Source organism: Phocoena sinus, chromosome 3 (assembly GCF_008692025.1).
Source record: "Phocoena sinus isolate mPhoSin1 chromosome 3, mPhoSin1.pri, whole genome shotgun sequence".
In the NCBI taxonomy this organism is placed as follows: domain Eukaryota; kingdom Metazoa; phylum Chordata; class Mammalia; order Artiodactyla; family Phocoenidae; genus Phocoena; species Phocoena sinus.
In genome coordinates, this window is record NC_045765.1 from 46,394,248 (window position 1) to 46,413,087 (window position 18,840).

Consider the following 18,840-nt stretch of genomic DNA (forward strand, 5'->3'; position numbering starts at 1 on the left):
TTTTCTTCTGTTAGGAAGTTCTTCCAATCCTACAACACATCGATGATGTGTATCAAAGTTGTAGGACAAGTTCAAAAAGGCTGTTTAAGAGGAAAAGCAAGGAGGCATAATTCTGGTGGCCGAGGTGCAAAACTAGTAGTTTGACTGGGAGTGAGGTTGGGTGACTCAATCAGTTATTTATTGCTGCATAACAAACCACCCCAAAACTTAGTGGTTAAAAGTAACAATCATTTATTTTGCCCATAAATCTGCACTTTGGGCACGGATCAGTGAGATCAGCTCATCTGTGTTCCATGTTATGTCAGGTGGGGCTGCTCCACTGGGGACTGGAGAGTCCACTTTCAAAGTGGCTCACTGAGGTGGCTGGCAGGATGCTGCTGGCTGTCAGTTGAAAGCTCAGCCATGGCCCTCAGTTCCACTCCACAGGCTACTCGAGCTCACTCTTTGGTTTGATGGCTGTATCAAGAGTGAGCATCCAGGGACAGGAAGGTTTGGGTCAGAAACCAGCAGTGTCACTTCCCTATATTCTATTGGTCCAGATTCAAGGAGATTTTGGAGTCGTGTTTTAAAACCTCCAGTGAATTTGAGAATGTGGACAAAGTCTGAGTGGACAGGAATAAGAATATACTTACAAGCTAGCACTGGGAGTATGAGGAACAATGGATTATGGAGCCAGGGTATGCAGACAAGACTGGAAGAATGATGAAAATGCAAGGCCAAAACTACAGGAAAGGCTGGTTCCAAAGAGGGGCACTTAGCCAGGAGGCTGGGTATGTGGAAGCCAGTGGAGAAGCAGAGGTAAAGGAAAGGCCAGGCAAAGGTTGGGAAGGGCTTATGGAAGCAGTAAGCCGCATGCCAGTAATCTGGTTGAGAGGATGGTCAGAAGTCCTGCAGTTCAAGTGAAAATGATTAAAGCAGGTAAGACAATTGGAACCAAGAAGCGAGCACAAGAAAAGGCAGTGCCAGAGAGGAAGGCAGAAACAGGAGTCCAGATCTAAGAAATACATAGAAATCAGAAGGAAGCAAGTCAAGGAGGCAGAAGAGCAGACAAGACTTCAACACCAAGGCAAGGTGTGGAATGCATACACTGCATCCACTTGGCTGGGCTGCTGGGACCTCCACTGAGTGTCAATAAGGTGGGTCAGCAATTAGTGAAGTGACCGCGTCAATACACAATATGAATCTGGCAGACAAAGACACTAAACACGTGAAACACAGTTATTTCAATTAAGGTTTTATTAAAGTTGTTTCTGAAGATTATATTTCATCCTTAGCCTTCCTTATTTGATTTTGCTTTAGTGTTTAAGAACCCTTCTTCACTTATTAAATCCTTTGCCATGAAAGAGCACCACAAGCTTATATCAGTATCAAACTGAATAATTCCTTTATGGCAGTGAGGAAAATCCACAAAAGATTCGTAAAATCCAAGTACTAAAGCATCAAGATCCCTCTTCAAATGAGTCAAAGCTTCCTTACACATATCATCGGCAAGCCAATGATGTCTTTTTACTTTACCATCAAGATGAAAATAATTAAGGGCACTGAAAAAATTTTATTTCTCCAGTCTAAAAATGTAGATTTCCTTGTTATGGCTAAAACAGACAAACACAAAAAACAGAAGCTAAAAGGAAAATAAGTTCACTGTGATTGATTAGCTTACCATTTTCTTTATAGTCAAGCACCACTTAACCAGTCTTTCCCTTCCCCTAGGCTTTAGGCAACTATAAAAACATACGAAAAACAATGTGTATAATAAAAGGCAATAAAAATAAATATTTGAGGGCCTACTGTAATAGGCAATTTGCACATTTCGCTTAATCCTCACAATATTTTGAGAATTATAACCATTTTACAAACGTGGAAGCAGGCTCAGAAGAGTGAAGTGACTAGGCTGGGAATTGTGTTCAAGTTGATGCCTACTAAGCCTACTATGCTCTATTATGCTGCACTGGCTCGTGAAAGCCCTTCAGCATTTTGAGATTCTCACTGTTATAGCTCCATCTTCTAAATTTATACTTTTAAGTCTGCAAAACTACTGAATAGTAGAAGAATCTAAAATTATTCTCAGTCTACTTGCTAAAACAGGAGGTTGCAAGGAATAAAAACTCTTCAAGTAATCAGAACATTCCACACCTAAAATTATGGTTATTCTAATTCACTGGTAATGATAGCTAGTGATCCAAGAACACAAAGGAAATCATAATTGGCTCATTTTCTCGTCGTCACTATTTGTTAATCTCAAAGGAATGAAGGCAAAAAAAGACAAATTCCTATTGTGAAATCTGACTGCTCATTATATTTACAGTATGTACTTAGTGGAATGACAAAAGAGGTTCTGGTTTTAAAATCTCACCAACAGTCTTTTGCTTGCATCTTAGAAGCATGTATTTGTTTAAGTGTCTAAATCTGGTGGAGGTGGTAGGACCCATTGGGGGATGCTTTGTTGATACATGCTTGTGTAGTATGCTAGAACTATCTATGATGTCTAAGAGGATAACTTTCACCACCCCACAGAATGGGGTCATAGAGTTCTAGTAGGAATGGATTTATTTTATGGGTAAGTAACTTAAACCTAAACCTGGGCAATCTGGACACCTAACAACATTTAATTCTCTGCTGGGGACATATTTGCATGTTTGTTATAGAACTGTTGAATCTTAAATGACTGAAGTTAATATCTAGTTGTTTCTTACTTAAGTTCTCACTAAAATTTAGTTTACTAGTTTTAGAGATTTTTTTTTTTCTTTGAGTCTAGTCCTAAAAGGACTATGTTTTCATACTTCAGAAGAAGCTGAAGGGGTGAGATTAGATCACCATGAAGGCTGCTTCTAACACTAAAATAACCATATGACCTCCTTTCTAATGTCCAATTGATATATATATATAGATAGATAGATAGATAGATAGATATATATATATATCTCATTCTTTCACTAACTCATTTATTGAATAAATTTTTTACAGAACACTATCTATAAGCAAGACTGAAATAAAAAATATACACATAGGCTCATTAACTCTAGGAGGTCAATACATAAAAGGGGAGCTAGATGTTTACACATGTGACATAAGACAGACACAAAAACTAGGAAATAATGCTTGTCAATGTAAGAGAGGTAGTGAATTGTCAGTACCCCACCCCCCCAAAAAAAACACCCCAAACCTAGCATAACTAATGAGGAATCACGGGAACCTAACATTTTTTTGTCCTGACCACCTCCCCACGTAATCTAATAAAGGATCATAAGGTAAATCTGACAAAGTGGCAGAGGATTTAAGGGCTGGTGGAAAGAGAAGTTGTGGGTAAATTATCTATATAGACCAATTTAGGTCTTTAGCTGTTGGTGCTGCCTCAATTTCCCTGAAATGATTATATACCTAGGGAGGAGGCTGAAAATAAATTGAAGATAACTCAACAAAGAAAGCACAAGGTTTCTTGGCCATACTTGCTTGAAAGGGACCTGGTATCTTGATTTCTTGCCAGTCTCTGCCTTCCAAGTCTTGCCTGGGCCATTAGCCTTGTAAATGGGATTTGAAAAGGGACAATGAGTATGAATATGAAGTCTTATCTGGCAGGAACTACAAGGACAAAAGATGGCTAAAAGAAAAATAAAATAAAAACGGGAAGTCCTGAAAATCTACGTGCATAAAAATCAACCGAAATGATTTAAATTCATACAACTATAAAGCTTTATCATTTAAGTACCCAAATATTAAACCAATCCCTACCATCTCCTTTTCCCACAAATACAAGATTCTATATAATTCCTTTTATAGGGACCATTAGTAAGGAACATTTAGTTGAAAATACATAAACATATACTCATTTCCACCTTTAAAAAAAATTTTGGATTGAAAGTCATCAGAGTACCAATTTAAAAATAATTTTCTTAAACGTATTTTGATAAGGCCACAGGAACACTTGTCACATTGTTCAAATGCCCAATGGCAAGACTTCTGATGAGACCAAACAGGTCACATTAAATCAAAAGAGTATCTTAGAAATAAAGCCAATATGACTAAATCCAAAACAGATCACATGAAGTACCTCATGTACAATACGAACCTAGTTTAATAAATAAAGGAATCACAGGTGACTGCACTCCGGGAGAACATTCATTTCCTCTGGGCCCATTCATAGTCTTCTCTGAGACTCCACTGCCACTTCCACCTGGGCAAGTCTAATGGTGCGGCCATGAAGCTTGTAGCCATCCTGCCTTACTAATGCCACAGTGCCAGGCTGCACCCCAACACCAGCTGGCACATGACAGATGAGTTCATGCTCATGAGGGTCATATTTGTCACCAATGGGTGTCATCTTCTCCAGGCCATGTTTGGCAAACACGCTTTTCAGCTTTGTTTCTAAAAGTGACAAGCCTCGGAAGATCTTCTCCAGAGTGAGCTTCTGGTCTCCAGGCTCTGTTTCTTCAGAAATACACTCTGTAGTCTTCTCCAAAATGTCTGCCACCTCCACCAAATCCTTACAGAAACTCTGAATTCCTACAGAGAAACCAAATACTCTTACTGTTTGTGAGGAAACCACTCTGCTCTTGAGGGCGCAGTTTGGGGAAGGCTCAGAGAGCTGGCTGGTATACTGGGTACCCCAGGAAATGAAAAGATTGCCACAAAGGATTCAGGGATCATCACCAATGATTACCCCTGACACCCAACTGACGAGCCAGCATTTCTCTTGGAAGGCATATGACTAGGAAGTATTCTGGGAAATGGGGAAGATGGTTAGAACCCAAGAACTAGGTGAGACTATATACAAAAGGTTCAGAAACCTGTCCTTTAAAAACTTGACTTATATGCTTCTTGTATCTTTGTTGCTATTCACCTTTAGTACTAAGTTATGAATATTTTGAAAATTCCCGCCTGTCTCATTTGTGGAAAGGCATACATTCTCAATAGAAACAAGACACTTGTATTTCACTGATGGGGGAATAATAAAAGAATAGTAGACAAGGGGCTTCCCTGGTGGCGCAGTGGTTGAGAGTCCGCCTGCCGATGCAGGGGACACGGGTTCGTGCCCCGGTCCGGGAAGATCCCACATGCCGCGGAGCGGCTGGGCCCGTGAACCATGGCCGCTGAGCCTGCGCGTCCGGAGCCTGTGCTCCGCAACGGGAGAGGCCACAACAGTGAGAGGCCCGCGTACCACAAAAAAAAAAAAGAAAAAAAAAAAAAGAATAGTAGACAAGACTGTGCTAAGGAGGAGTCGAAGAGTGGTTTATTCTTGAGGATTAGCTAAATAGGAACAGGAAAAAAATATACTCCACAGATGAGGTAAGTCTCTTAATGCCTACTATGAAGTTATATACACTTGCTGAAGACAGGCCACCAAGCTTGTCTAATCTTTTTAGAGTCACATAAACTTTATAAAAGTGAACTCAGTTGTTGAGAAATCTCATTACTCCCAATGCTGCATTCTTCATTCTTCTTACAGAAATGATAAGGAACATCATCATCACAGATACCTATGGTGACACAAACGCCCTGGTAAAGCTGGTGAGGGGCGAAGGACTTTGTTGATCTAGCTTTGGTCCAGTGACAGGTTTAAGGCCCTGTGTCAAAGCAGGCAGCCAATAAAAGAGATGATGACAGAGGAGAGATTTCCCAGGTATGTACTGCCTGGATGGGAAGGAATGACTGACAGAGAGGCAAAAATTCTATCTTTAACTTCTGGGTAATAGAAATCCATTATAGCTTCTTGAGCAAAACAAGTGGAAGAGGAGTCAAATTGTCTAGTAACATACACAATTTATGTGGGGTGCTGGGGGCATCATAGATGGGTGAGAAGAAAAGATATCATAAGAAATGGAAGAGAGCCAACTGAAGTAATCTTGGTATAATATGGCCTGGAGTAGGAGAGGAGGCAATGGAGAGGAAAGAGTGAAAGCAGCAGGCCTTTCCAGGGAACTAGACTTGGTGAGTTCCACAAGATACCTCTCCCATCACTATGAGGGATGGGAGCCATATATATTAATGGCTGTTAATGACATCAGCTGAAAAGGTAGAATAGATTAGCTAAAGCCTTGAAAAGTATACTGATAAAATTTGGAATTCCATCCAAGAGGAAAGACTGTCTGATAAAGATCAATCAGGGACATCAAAGGCTTTCCCTGGCTATACAAAGGAAGACAAATACTCAAATTGAATTTGAAAGCTGTAAGTTGCTGGACTGATTTGTACACTGCCATGGTACAAAAAGTCCTGGCTTCTAGTCAGTAAAGCTGTATGAATCTGGGTAAACAGAAGCCTAGGTTCTCTTGTCTGTACAGTGAGGGGTTCAGTCTCTGATCCTATTCCTATTACTGTGTTACTTCAATAGATGGTTGGTGTCCGCAACATTTCTTAGAGGGAAAAAAGGGATCTCTGTGACCTGTTTAAGAGAAAATGGGTTACTGAGACAAGACTGTCCCTGGAAGGAGGATAGTCGTCATGCTATACTGTATGTTAATTTAATGACAATGAAAACTTTCTTCTTTTTTTTCTACTTCCATGCTCACTGAGCAATCTTCATGTTTTGCTTGACACATTTTTCTCTATAAATTAACAAATTAGATTACCAAATTCTTTTGAGTTTATTTAATATGTATTTGTTCCTGAGAACCTTATTAATTCTTGAGGAACTGACATAAGCCAGTTCCTAAAGCATCGAAGCTTGACTTGTGGTAAGCCAACTCACTCTGCTCCCCGCAAGCAGGCAGGAAGTCTTCCCCTTATCACAACTGTTCTATTTGCCACAAAAATTCCCTGTGGTTAGAGGTCAGCAGACTTTTTCTCTAAAGGGCCATATAGTACATATTTTACGTTTTGTGGGACAAGAGGCAAAATCAAGCATCTTATGTAGGTGATTATTTAACAAAAGAGAAAATAAATTTCCACAAATTTTTTCTGATGAAATTCAGAACTGTATTTATGGACTAACAGGTGGCAGGCTTGGCCACTGAGCCCTGATAGCTGGAAATATGAGACTAAAACTTGGATGAAATATCAGGAACACAATTGGGGGGTCAGTATTTAGCTATTCAGGAATACAATTTGGGGGTTAGAATTTACTCAAAGTCTTGAAACGTGATATCTACAGCACTGAACGAAAAGCAGAAGGCTAAGCCAAAGGACTAGGGTTGGACAGGACAGGAATGAAGTGAATCCCCTGTACAAATAGCGGATAAAATCCAGAGAACAGGAAGGAGTGTGATATAAGGGAAAGAATAATAGATTAGGGATCAGGAATCAATGGATTCATGTCTACACCTGTTGTCAAATAACTTTTTCTAGCTTGCCTATAAGAGGAGACTGGACTAGATAGAGTCCAAGGGCCCCTCAAGCACTCCATTCTATGTGTAGTCAAAGTATAATGCTCCATATTAAATTGTGAGTACAGCAAGTAATCACAGATTTGCCCTTTACTCTTGAATCCCTGTTATTCAATTAACATTTTCGTGAACAGATTTGGAACAAGAAGTGGTGCATTTAGGAAAAAATTTCTGAACGACTTTGAAATGGACCAAAAAGATTATTCAATGCCATCAGTGAAAAAATAGATTCAATCTAGCACAGCTTTCAGGGTTATCTGATTCCATGTGGTCTGAACCTTCGAGTTATAACTCAGCAAGCTGTAGAACACTGACAGTAATGCAAATGATTTTTGTCTATAGTTGTGAAAACTGTCTGGTGGAGATACAGTTGATTATTGCACTATGGTTATGGACCAATTTTGCTTATGTGAAGCAAATCTCAGCATTTATGATTGCCTTTGTGTCTGCTCTTTGGATTCTCTTCTGAACATCTTAATGATTCACTTGTTCATTAATGAGTTAAACCGAATTGCCTGTATAGGCACTAGAATGTTAACTGTACATGCTTGAAAAATAAAATAACAAATGTCAGGTGAAAATAAAGGCAAATATTACTTTAGCAAATGGTTCACTTGACAACATTCCCAATAAGCAGAGCAGAAAGCCTAGGGGGATAGAGGAAGGGCAGGGTATAGATTGGTTAAGGACCCAGATGTGTCTTTTGCTAAGTTCAGTGTGCACAACTGCTAGTAAGTGCCCTTAAACTAAAAGGTATTTTTATTATTAATAAACCTCTCACCAAATATCTTGGCATCTTCTACACATCTCTGGGTTCGCCTTCTTATATTTTCACCATCAGCTATAGCTCTCTGGTATCTCACCTGAGCATCAAAAGCAAAGTCAAAATGGTAAGAAAACAAATGCCTATTGGTGGAAAAGAAACTTTTTGCTTACTTTACAAATTTCACCCTTGGTATAGATTTTTATTAAAACAACAACAACAACAACACGAGTTGTGTAGGAATCTTAGATCAGCTACTCCAAATTCCCAGTCATAGCAGGAATCTCTCTTTATAGCGGCCCTGATAGGCTGTCATTTAGGCTGCCAGTTTGAACACAGAACAACTGTTTTCAAGCTCATTATCTTGAGAAAAAGCTTTCTTTTTCACCTTCAGGCAACACTGCCACTCTTCAACTTTCTTTTGTTGAACTGAACTCTAGGATAGCCAAGAGTAAGTTTTAAAAATATGTCATCAATTTAAGCCAATTATTTAGCCTCTTTAGTCTTTTCTTCTTTCATTTTTATAATCCCTGGTTCCTTTCATTCCTCTCACAAGACACACTTTCCAAACCCCTTACCATTTTTGGGCAGTCCTGCTTTGGAATTACTCTAATTATTTCTCTTTCTCAAAGTGTGTCAGTCTAGTACTGGCACAGTAAGCCAGAGGTAGTCTGACTGGCAGAATGCAATGATAAATGACCTCACTCATTCAACAAATATTAATTGAGTGTGTACTACATGCCAGGCACTGTACCTCCTTTGAAGCTACCAAAATATCAGGTATCTAAGTACTGTGACACACCAGGGAACTGAAAAGAGATGAGTATCCATAGTCAGTAATGTTTTTGAACTAGTACAGATTATTTTGCCTAGTATATCTAGCAAGAGGGGTAAAGAGCTAATTAGAAGAAACAGTTTAAAAACTGACTTAAAAAACTTTACGTGGATATTTAAATCAGAGAAAAGATGTGAATATAGATAATATAAACAGATAACAGAAAATATGATATATGTTACAGAATATATGAACAGATAATATAAAATCTACCCACTGTTAAATCCTGGACTTCCTTCTCCAGTTTAACAGCTTTTAGCTTTAAGGCTCGTTCTGCAAGAGAGGGCCCAAGTTCATCAGGAGGGTCCTCAGAATTGCAGTCTTCACCAGCGGTTCTCTGGGTGGCAGTGCTGAAAGGATGCAGCCATCCCCTAAAGTGGGAGGGAGGTGGTGCATTATGAAGAAATGCCGTCACAAACAGCCAAAGTTATAACCAGGTTCAGAGGCTGGAATGTTTCCCAGATTGACTCTCTCTAGACAAAGTGCTTTCAGTCTCAGTAACAATACAAACACTTATAATGTGCTTGCTAAAGGCCAGACACAGTTGACAGGGTTTTACTTAAATCATCTTTTCATCTTACAACATGTGAGATAAATACTATCATCATCCCTATTTTATAGATGAGAAAACCGAAGCTCAGAGAGGCTTATGACTTGCTCAAGATTACATAGTCAGTATTGTTGAATCAGGATACTGAGCATCAGGCAGTAGAAATAGCTGGAAGTGGGGACACAAAAGTCAGCAAGAGAAAGCGAAATTATAATACCTAGAACCAGCAGGGCAATATCAGAAGTGAGAATTCAAAACAAAAAGCCGTACAGTTCAGGTTCAATCCCTCATTTTATAGGTGGGGAAAATTAAGCCCAGTAAAGGTACCTTATCGAATTGGAGTGAGGCCTGGAATTCTAAAGCCATCTTGATCACAAGCTCTAAGTAAAAGCAAGGCTTTTAGGGAAGAGAACCTACACTAAGAGAAAATGAGTTGGGAGCTCACCTATATGTAAAATCAAGTCAATCAAAAACTTATAAAACATTTACTATATGTTGTGGACTGTGAACTATATACAGGTGAATAAAACAGATCATATAGACATATAGTTCAGTTCACATAAAAAGTTTAGAGTAGGGGCTAGTTTGCAGATCTTGGATTGTGGCAGTTCTGAGCCCCCTGTTCAAGGAAGTTTCCATTACACCTCCTGGATCATCATAACTTAATATGAAATAAAACCATCAAGAAATCTGTGAGCGCAAAAGGTCTCTAAAACAAATAGTTTATTTATTTAAACTGGTATATATTGAAAAGTGGCCACTGAGGTGAAATCTAAGCAAAGGCTTAAAGGAGGTAAAGGAGTTTACTTCAAGAAAGGGAAGAGGGAACCATCAGTATAAGGGTGTGGGCAAGATTACTTTTATCTTCCAGGCCAGTCCTGAATTCAGTTATTATGATCTGATGTCAGATTACACAAGATTACACATTTTTATTTCGAAAATTGGTCACCACAGATCTGGGACACATCACACAGGGTGAAATAGATCCTTCCTCCTAAATTCCTAACAAACTACACTTATCCAATTGAAATGAGGTCAAGATATCCTCAGGGCCAGGTGAAAGGGCACACGGCCAGGGCCCAAGTCGTGAGAAAGAGGGAGTTGCGGCGCATCCATTGAATTGCTACTGTTTCAGAACTGGAGTCGGGGAAATTTTATTAGAAGGGAACATTTTCCTTCTGATCACTTCCCTACACCACAAACTGTCAAAAAGACTAGGAAAGAAAAAAAAAAAAGCTTGAAACCCGGAATTCAACCTCTCACCCCAGTGCTGGGTCAGGTGTGTTAAAAAGGTGACAGATAGTTATGCAAAATTTCTGGATTTCACCGTAATTTAATTTACTTTTCAGAGATCCAACCTGACGCATCCCCCAACTCAGCAATTTTTATTCCTTCCGATAAATAAACGGTCAACGGGGAATAGTCCCTAAGAATAAGTAACATTGGTCACTAATTTTAAAGGGCCGATTCTACAGCCCTGACTGGTTTCCGGTCTGGGTTCCACCACTTCACGAGTATTTAAGTTTGGAGACATTACTCAACTTTTCTAAACCTCAGTTTCCTCAATTAAACGGAAGAATAAAAAGAACTACCCATAGTTCTGCAATTGGCATGATAAATGATCAGTAAAAGTCGCAACTGATGGATAAAAGTAGCAACCGGAACCTCAAACTCCCGAAGGCAGGTGGAAGGGCCGTTTGTAAAGACCAAGTCCAACGGCCTCCTTTTACCGATAGGTAAAGTGAAGCTCAGATACGATCACACAGAGTGTTGGGAGAGAATCCCAAATTACCCGCAGACACCAAAGCTGTCGAGAAGGGGATGGGAAGGGTACTTCCCCAATTCAATCGACGCTCGGGCTGAATAACAGTTCTCATCTCCGAGGGCGTGACCTCGGATCTTTCCACCCTCCTCGGCCCGGCAAGGAGGCAAGGCTGTAGACCTCAGTTTCCCTCTCCGTAAGATGGGGCCGTGAGCGCCCAGTCGTAGCGGCCGAGAGGCTTGGTAGGTCCTCTCGCCCTCCAGCCTAAAATCGCCCCTCCGGATCGCTTCTCCTGCATCGTCCTCACGTCCCGGATCCCCGGCCTGCCTCGCTTACCTGCCATCTGACGCGCCACTCGAGGCCAGGAGGGGCTGCATCCGCCGCCGGACCGCCCACAGGAACCTCACGGCCATGTTCCCCACCTCGGCTGACTGAGGCTGCGCACGCGCACTTGCCCCAAGTGACGAGTACGCTCGCTTCAAAAACCACGCTTCCCGGCAGCCTTCGCGGGAAGGCGTTCTCTCTCAGGGCCCCGTATGGGAACGCTGTTAGTCGGGTTGTCCCTGCGCCGTTTCCTACCCGGTCTTCAGACGAAACGCAACCCTTCCGGCTCCCTGCGGATTCGGCGAGTAGGTTGGTTTCCTGTCACAGGGGCGTGGGCTCCGTGCTATGCGCGGAATTCGCGGCGACCAAAGGGAATAACAGCTGTACCCTCACGGAGCTTACGTGAAGTTATGCACAACAAACAATTGCTAACGCCCTATAAAGTCAAAATATGACCGGTGTTTAAAGGTGAGGGGCTTGGTGCTGCGGAAGCCTAGAGTACGATATGGCCGAGTGTGGGGCGTTTTCCCAAAGGAAATAACTTGAACTGAAAGCGGAATAATGAGTAGATGAAAAGAAGAGGCAGCTGGTTGAGGTAGAGGGAAACAGCATCTGCAAAGTCAAGAGGGGTATTGCGAGTAAGGCACTGAAGTACTTGAGGAAGCGGGGGAGCAACACAAGACGGTGGTTAGGCAGGGCCAGAGCACTTGAGGAATTAAAAAAGTCGAAGCCTGACTCTCATCTCCCATCACTCTTCCTTGCTTTTTTTCCTCCAGTTCCGCCTTCCCCCCCGACTTACTGTGTTTTAAAATGTGTGTTTTCTCATTTCCCCTCACTAACGTGTCAGTTGCATTAGGGCAGAGATTTTTTTTTGTCTGTTCATGCTTAATGAACAGAGTGGAACAGTGCCCTAATGTAGGTCAAGTTTTTTTTTTTTTGTCTAATGAACTTGAGTTTTACTCTGATTGCAAGGGGAACATGTTACGATGCCTTTACGTGTTTAATGGGTCACTGACTGCTGTGAGGAGATTGGGTCCAAGAGGTGGGGAGACAAGCTGTTGGGACTGGTGCGTGCACAGAAGGGTTGTATTCTGTCCTGGGGTCTTCTCACAGGAGAGACCTTTGTAACCACTTTATCTGAGGTCGCTACTGTTTTAGTTATCTCCAGCACTTCTGCTGGATTTTGTTCGTTTTCTCAACTAGGGTATGAGCTTCATGAGAGTTTCTGTGTTGTTCACAGCAGTGATTTCTGACATCGAGTACAGTAGGTGCACATAGTAGATGTTCCAGCATTTGTTGAATGAATTAATGAAGTTGGATGGTGCCAGTGGAGATAGGAAAAAGTGGATGAATTTTAGAGAGATTTAGTATGGAAAACTGACAGGTTGTGAGAAAGGACTGGTGATTGGGGTTGAGGGCACTTGGAGTTGCCAGACTAGTCAACGGATAGTCCCTAATGTCAAAAAAAATTTTTTTAAGGGATGGGAAGTGTGCCTTCTACATTCTGAATCTTCACCACAGGATGGCTTACTTGTACGGTAGCTATTTGGATCATATTTTTTCTCTGCCTGTCCGTGAGTTCCATAAGGACAAAGCTAGCGTCTTCTACATCCTTATATTCTATCCAGGGCCTAGCTCAAATGTGTTGTAACCAGCAACCTTCTGTTTCCTTTTGGCCCCAGGAAAAGAACAGCATGGTTTAAGGAGGGATTATGATCCTCTTTTACATAGGAGAAAACTAAGGCTCAGAGGGGTTGGTGAACCTGCTCAAAGACCCCCACTGAGGATCCAGTGATACTAGAAATCTGATAGTCCAAACACTTTGCAGTGTTGGGGAGGATGGAACTCCAAGTCCACCTTAGAACCATGACCCTACACTTTGAAAAAACAACCAAACCAGAACTGGCATCCATGTTTTAGCCATTTTGTTAACACTTCTCTTAGCTCAGTTACACCAGATGTGCTGCATCCACTTATTCATCTATTAAGTGTCTGTGCTTCTGAATACTGCAGTGCAAGAGGAGGGGGAGACATGAGTGAAATAGAGCCTTGGAACTAAAAGGAGGGGAGTTCTAGGGTCAGACTACATGTATTCAGGTGCCAGCTCTCCCACTTCCTAATTGTGGGCTTTAGCAAGTTACCTAACCTCTCTGGGCTTCCATTTCCTGAACTATGAAAACTGTGTTAATAGAGCCTATCTCACAGGGTTTTAGTAAAGATTAAAGGGTTAATACCTAGAAAAGTAATTAGTTAGCACCAGGATCGCCTACATAAAAGGCAAAAGGAAAGTGTGAACCCCCTGTTCGAAATTACTGAAGAGAGTAATAGCAGAGCAATAAACCAGGCACAGGGCCCTGCTAGGTGTGGGGTTGACTGCACAGGTTGTATGTCTGTGTAGCCAGTCATGGCTAACAGCGTCTGATGTGCGGTGAGTGCTCAATAAATGTTAATTATTAATTTCCTAGGGTACCCCCTCTCAAAGAGCCAAGATCTATTGGTGGCAAAAGGCACTTAACCTCAAAATAACTGCACAAGAAAGAATGTGACACACACGGCGGACACAGTTGGATTGTTGGGTGCCATTCCAGGACCCACATTTTAAAAAAGAACATTGACAATTCAGATTATGTGAACTCCTTTGTTACTGAAGACACTCAGGTGGCATCTGGATGAAAGCTGTTAGTTATAGATTGGTTGCCTTTTAGCTTTTGGTGGTCGTAATAACCACATGAAAGTCATTTCTTCTTCAGTGGAAAGGACACAGGATTTTGAGTCAGGCCTTTCTTATCTAGCTAATAAGAAGAACCACTATGGCTGAACATTTCCTATTTCTTGGATGCTGTACAAGGTGTTTCCTGTGTATTAACTCATTGAATTCCCCCAGTAGTCTTGGGAGGAAAGTATAGTTGTTAACCTGGTTTTCCCCCAGTATTCTTGGGAGAAGAGTACAATTGTTAACATGGTTTTCACAGGTAAGGAAAGCAATCAGAGAGGTCAAAGTCACAGCTGGTAAGTGGCAGAGGCAGGGCTCAAGCAGCCTTGTCTGGATCCAGGCTCATTAGCCCTAAGTCTTAAGTGCTGCCTCTGGCAGCCAGGTGCGTTTGGTCAGGTTATTTTACTTGCTTTGGTCTCTAGCTACCTCAGAGGGTGATAAAGTTTGGGTGAGGCTCAAGTATGTAAAGTCTTAGTTAAGAAAAGTGTGTGTAGCCTCTAGCAAAGTGTCCAGAGGTTATTCTGGGATTTCTCTTCTTTCCCCTTGAGCTAACCTCTAAGCTTATACAGTTAAATGGTTTTATCTTTATTGGAGGGAAAGGTGGTAAAGACCTATAAAGTGCCTACAGTGTTGAGAAAGTAGTGAGTAGCGCAGTTAGGAGACTGCCTGGGACTTGAGGTCCTTGCTCCCCTATAAAACTATCAAGTGTCTGTAAAAAGTTTAGCACCCCTGTGGCAGAAATGAGCCACCATCCTCTTGGTTCTCCATGATAGTTTTACTTGATAGCAGGTATGAAAGGGCAGACTGGTGGGCCTCCAAGTGCAAGGTAAGGTTAAAGACAAGGAGTGTCACCTGGATTTCTAGCCATAGCTCCCAGAGCCTGAGTGCCATGTAAATTAGGTAGGGGACTTGACTGACAGCAAATGACCCCATCCTACAATGCCTGCAACATCCTGTGGACATTAGAAATCCATGCTCTTGTCACTGAGTAGCACTGTGAGCTTAAAGTATGTCAGCTGCTGAACCCCTCTTTGCCAGATCTCTGATTTGTAAACACTCAAATCAGGGATTCTGGATTCTGCATCATGAGGATTCTATAATCGTGAGGAATGATTGTAGAATTTACGTGATCTCTGTAGTTTTTGTTCACTTCATGCAAGTTAGGGATAACTGTATTGATTTTTCAGCCTATTTATCTTGCCCAGAGGTTGTCAGTAATGCCCAGTATGAATCCATTTGGCATAAGCAAGATCAGATGATCCAGTCCTGTCCCTTTATACTGTACCACCGATGCCTCAGCACTGCCTTCCTTTTTCCTAAGGACTGGGAATGGGATGCTGAGAATGGGATGGAATGGCTTATTCACATGTGCTTTCATTTCTTCTTTAGAAGGGAAGGCAAAGACATTTAACAAAACCTTTACGACTGTGCAGATTTCTGTCTCCCTCCACCCCCATTTCCACCCTCTGTAAAGTTATAAGGATGCCCTCCATTTCCCTCTTCTCTCCTCCTTCTTCCCTCCCCATGTCCCCTATAATCATGCAGACAATAACGGCTGGTCTTTTGGGTGCCCCAGAGAGTGTGGGCTACTTCCAGTCTTCTGATGTCTCCTTGTGAAAAAAGCATTTCTGCCTTGGATGGACAAGGTGTTATCTCCTTTGGATGAAATCCTCATCCTCTTTCTAGGTCTTCTTCATTTCCCATTCCTGAAGTATGGAAAGACAGGAAGTATCAGTTTGTTAAATATTCTAGTGTAACCTGCAGGATAAAAACATACCACTGCACCTAATTATATAAAGATCTCCATGGCCAGATCACAGATTCATGGGTCCTAGTCCCACTCTCTTTCTTTGGCCTTGGGTAAGTCATTTCTCCATGCTGGGTCTCATCTCTAAGGGGGTTCAAACACTACAGTTTGTCTTTCTCAGACAAGGAAACTGGGGCCCAGAAGAAGTTGGGGAGTGGGGACTGCATCACTGCTTTTCCACAGCACCTTGGTTGGGGTAGGAGGCTGATGGGAGACAGGCCAAAGCAGCTTGGTAAGGAAGGGTGAGGGCAGGCAACCCACAGGGCTCTGTTCGTTCTCCCAGGGCTGTCTAGGAGTTCACCTGAGATGAATACTGAAGTCAGGGCCAGCAGTGAATGGCTTTTTACCTATAAAAAACCCCTGGCATGTCCAGCCAGCCCTGGAGGGGATGGGGTGAACCAGGGCAGAAGATGGTGGTTAGAAAATTCTTGGTGGGAGGATTCTCCATTCCCAACCTGCCCCTCTCACGTCTTCACCACCTTGACTGCAGTTGCTCAGGGCAGTGACCTAGGGGTCATCCTTGATTTCTTCCTTTTCCTCATCCTCCACATCCTCATCAGCAAATCCTTCTGCTCTACCTCCGAAGCCAGCTAGTTACTGTCACCTCCACTAAACCTTTCTAATCTCTCATCAAGGTTACTTCTTCTGATTTTTCTTACCCCGTCATCCATTCTCAACATAGTAGTCAGAATGATCTTTTAAAAATGTAATTCATATCTAAAAATTCCTTGGTCAGAATTTGCCAGTGACTTTCCATTATGTTAGAACAAAATCCAAAGTTCTTCCAATGGCCTACAAGGATCAAGGAGAAGCAAACTATGGCTCATGGGCCAAATCTGGCTCACTACATGTTTCTGTGTGACCCACCAGCTATGACTTTTCAGATTTTAAATGTTTTTTTTTTTTTTAAAAAATAGTTTTTTATGACACCTGAAATTTATATGAAATTCAAATCTCAGTGTCCATGAACAAAGTTTTATTGGGACACAGCCATGTTAATCATTCGTTTACGTATTGTCTGTGGCTACTTTCCTGCTATGATGGCAGAGGTGACTTGTGAAAGAGACCATGTGTCCACAAAGCTGCAAATATTTACTGTCTGGCCCTTTCCAGAAAAAGTTTGCTGATGTCTGATGTAGATGATCTGGCCTTCGGCTGGTTACTTCTCTAATCTCATGTCGTAATGCTCAGGTATTTGTTTTTCAGGTCTACACTTTCTTATCTGTAATTCTGAAATCCAGAGAGCTCTGAAACCAAAACATTTTTAAAGTGTTTTGGCACAAACTCATTTAGTGGCAAAACCTGACCTGAACTGATATGAGGCTGTTTGTAACCTATTTATTCGATGTGATGTGAATATTCATGTGTCTTGCTATAGAATTATCAACGTGTTTGCTTACAGAGTACCTCCTGAGAACTTGGGGTTTTTCATCATATATATTATATGTACCATATTACCTTTCTAAAATTCAAGAAGTTCTGAAACACAAGTTTCAGAGATAGTACTGTGGACCAGTATCATGGAGTGAGCTATGGACTTGGAAGAGATGGATTTGCATCCCAGCTCTCTCATTGATGCCCTGCATAACCTTGGGCAAGTCCCTTCACTTAGTTTCCTCACCCACGAAATGGGACCTTTCATGTCTCAAAACATATTGTAGGCTCAGAAACCAAAGCTTGTTAGAACTATGTGTTAAGAAAGAATAAGTAGGTTCTGAAGGAGATTTGAAGGTCTTGCCCTCTGAGCAAAGTTCATGAGTTTTACTGCATGGATATATTGGCAGTTCTCTGCCTTTCTCACTAGCTGGCTTTTTGGTTCTTGGTGGGGTTCCATAGAAAGGAAGCTTCCAGATCTCTGAATTTTGATTAGCTGATCTATGGCCGTACCTTGGCTTTTTGTAGCACTCTTCCTTGGTTGGAGGTTACAATGGATGGGCTCCTCTTCCGCAGCTCAGAAACACAATTGACAGGGAGAGGTTGCTCTGGGGCATTGTTTTGGGGTTTATTTGCAGTTTCCTGTTGATGACAAGAAATAGTTACACAGGTGAGGTCTAGTGCTTGCTACTTACACCCAGCCTGCCAAGAAGGCACTGTGCAAACATGTCAGCATCAAACAGGGTGAGGGGTAAAAGATACTTGAGGGCCTTGGAATAAAGATAATGACTAAAATTACTAAAATTAAAATTACTGAACCCTCACTATGGACCAGGTTAGCTCATCTAGCCTTTTCAGTCCTATAAAGCAGGTACTATTATTATTTTGTCCCATTTTACAGATAAGGAAAATGAGAAGGTCAAGTCACTGCTCAAGGCCATAAGGCTGGTGAGTGAGACAGTTGGGATTCAAATCCCACAGTCCTGTCTCAACCTTTCTCCTGTATTCCTTCACATTTTCTACACTGCCTTTACTCATATTTTCCAGGTGATTGCTTAGTACCTTGCTGGATGTAGTTCCTTGAGTGTGACATACTAATGGCTGAGCCTGTAGGGAATTTAGAGAAGACTCTCTGTCTCCAAAGGCCATCACAAGGATCAAAAGTGGAGAGAAAAGCCCTGTGGAATGTGAACATCAGGGCATGCTGGTGGGAGGAAGCAGCTGGGATGGGGGAACCACTTCTACTCCTCCACCTGCCCTCTGTGACTCAGGGAAGTTGTTTTGTCCCTAGCCCCTAAGCCCTTCTTCTGTAAATGAGGTTGGAAATGCCCCTGGGAGTAGAAGTGTAGGAGTGGAAGAAACTGCTCTGGCTTTAGAGTCATGAGGTGTGGCC

The 18,840-nt window shown here is 41.9% G+C and overlaps 2 protein-coding genes across 6 annotated transcripts in view; both read right to left on the reverse strand.

The window, feature by feature from the left end:
- Nucleotides 1-1,213: 1,213 nt before the first annotated feature.
- GRPEL2 (GrpE like 2, mitochondrial) lies at nucleotides 1,214-11,668 on the reverse strand. Its single transcript, XM_032628493.1, has 4 exons — nucleotides 11,566-11,668; nucleotides 9,135-9,288; nucleotides 8,101-8,182; nucleotides 1,214-4,500 (listed from the first exon to the last, which is right to left on the reverse strand). The coding sequence occupies exons 1-4, from the start codon at nucleotides 11,640-11,642 to the stop codon at nucleotides 4,136-4,138; spliced, it is 678 nt and encodes a 225-aa protein (XP_032484384.1). The 5' UTR covers nucleotides 11,643-11,668; the 3' UTR covers nucleotides 1,214-4,135.
- A 2,444-nt stretch (nucleotides 11,669-14,112) lies between these two features.
- AFAP1L1 (actin filament associated protein 1 like 1) overlaps nucleotides 14,113-18,840 on the reverse strand; it is a 71,398-nt gene continuing 66,670 nt past the window's right edge. For all 5 annotated transcript variants that reach the window (XM_032625377.1, XM_032625374.1, XM_032625373.1 and 2 more), the window contains 2 exons: nucleotides 17,961-18,089; nucleotides 14,113-15,972 (listed from right to left, as the gene is read on the reverse strand). In XM_032625377.1, coding sequence (XP_032481268.1) covers nucleotides 15,949-15,972; nucleotides 17,961-18,089 — 153 coding nt within the window. In that variant the 3' untranslated portion in view covers nucleotides 14,113-15,948. The remainder of the gene's footprint in view (nucleotides 15,973-17,960; nucleotides 18,090-18,840) is intronic.

What these genes read in the sequence shown, in the direction of transcription:
- GRPEL2 (XM_032628493.1), bottom strand. Translation starts at nt 11,642, where the DNA reads ATGGCCGTGAGGTTCCTGTGGGCGGTCCGGCGGCGGATGCAGCCCCTC. An exon ending in AGGAAGTCCAGGATTTAACA is followed by an intron (nt 8,183 to 9,134) that starts GTGGGTAGATTT and finishes TTTGATGCTCAG; the next exon opens with GTGAGATACCAGAGAGCTAT. An exon ending in AGAAGATGCCAAGATATTTG is followed by an intron (nt 4,501 to 8,100) that starts GTGAGAGGTTTA and finishes GTTTCTCTGTAG; the next exon opens with GAATTCAGAGTTTCTGTAAG.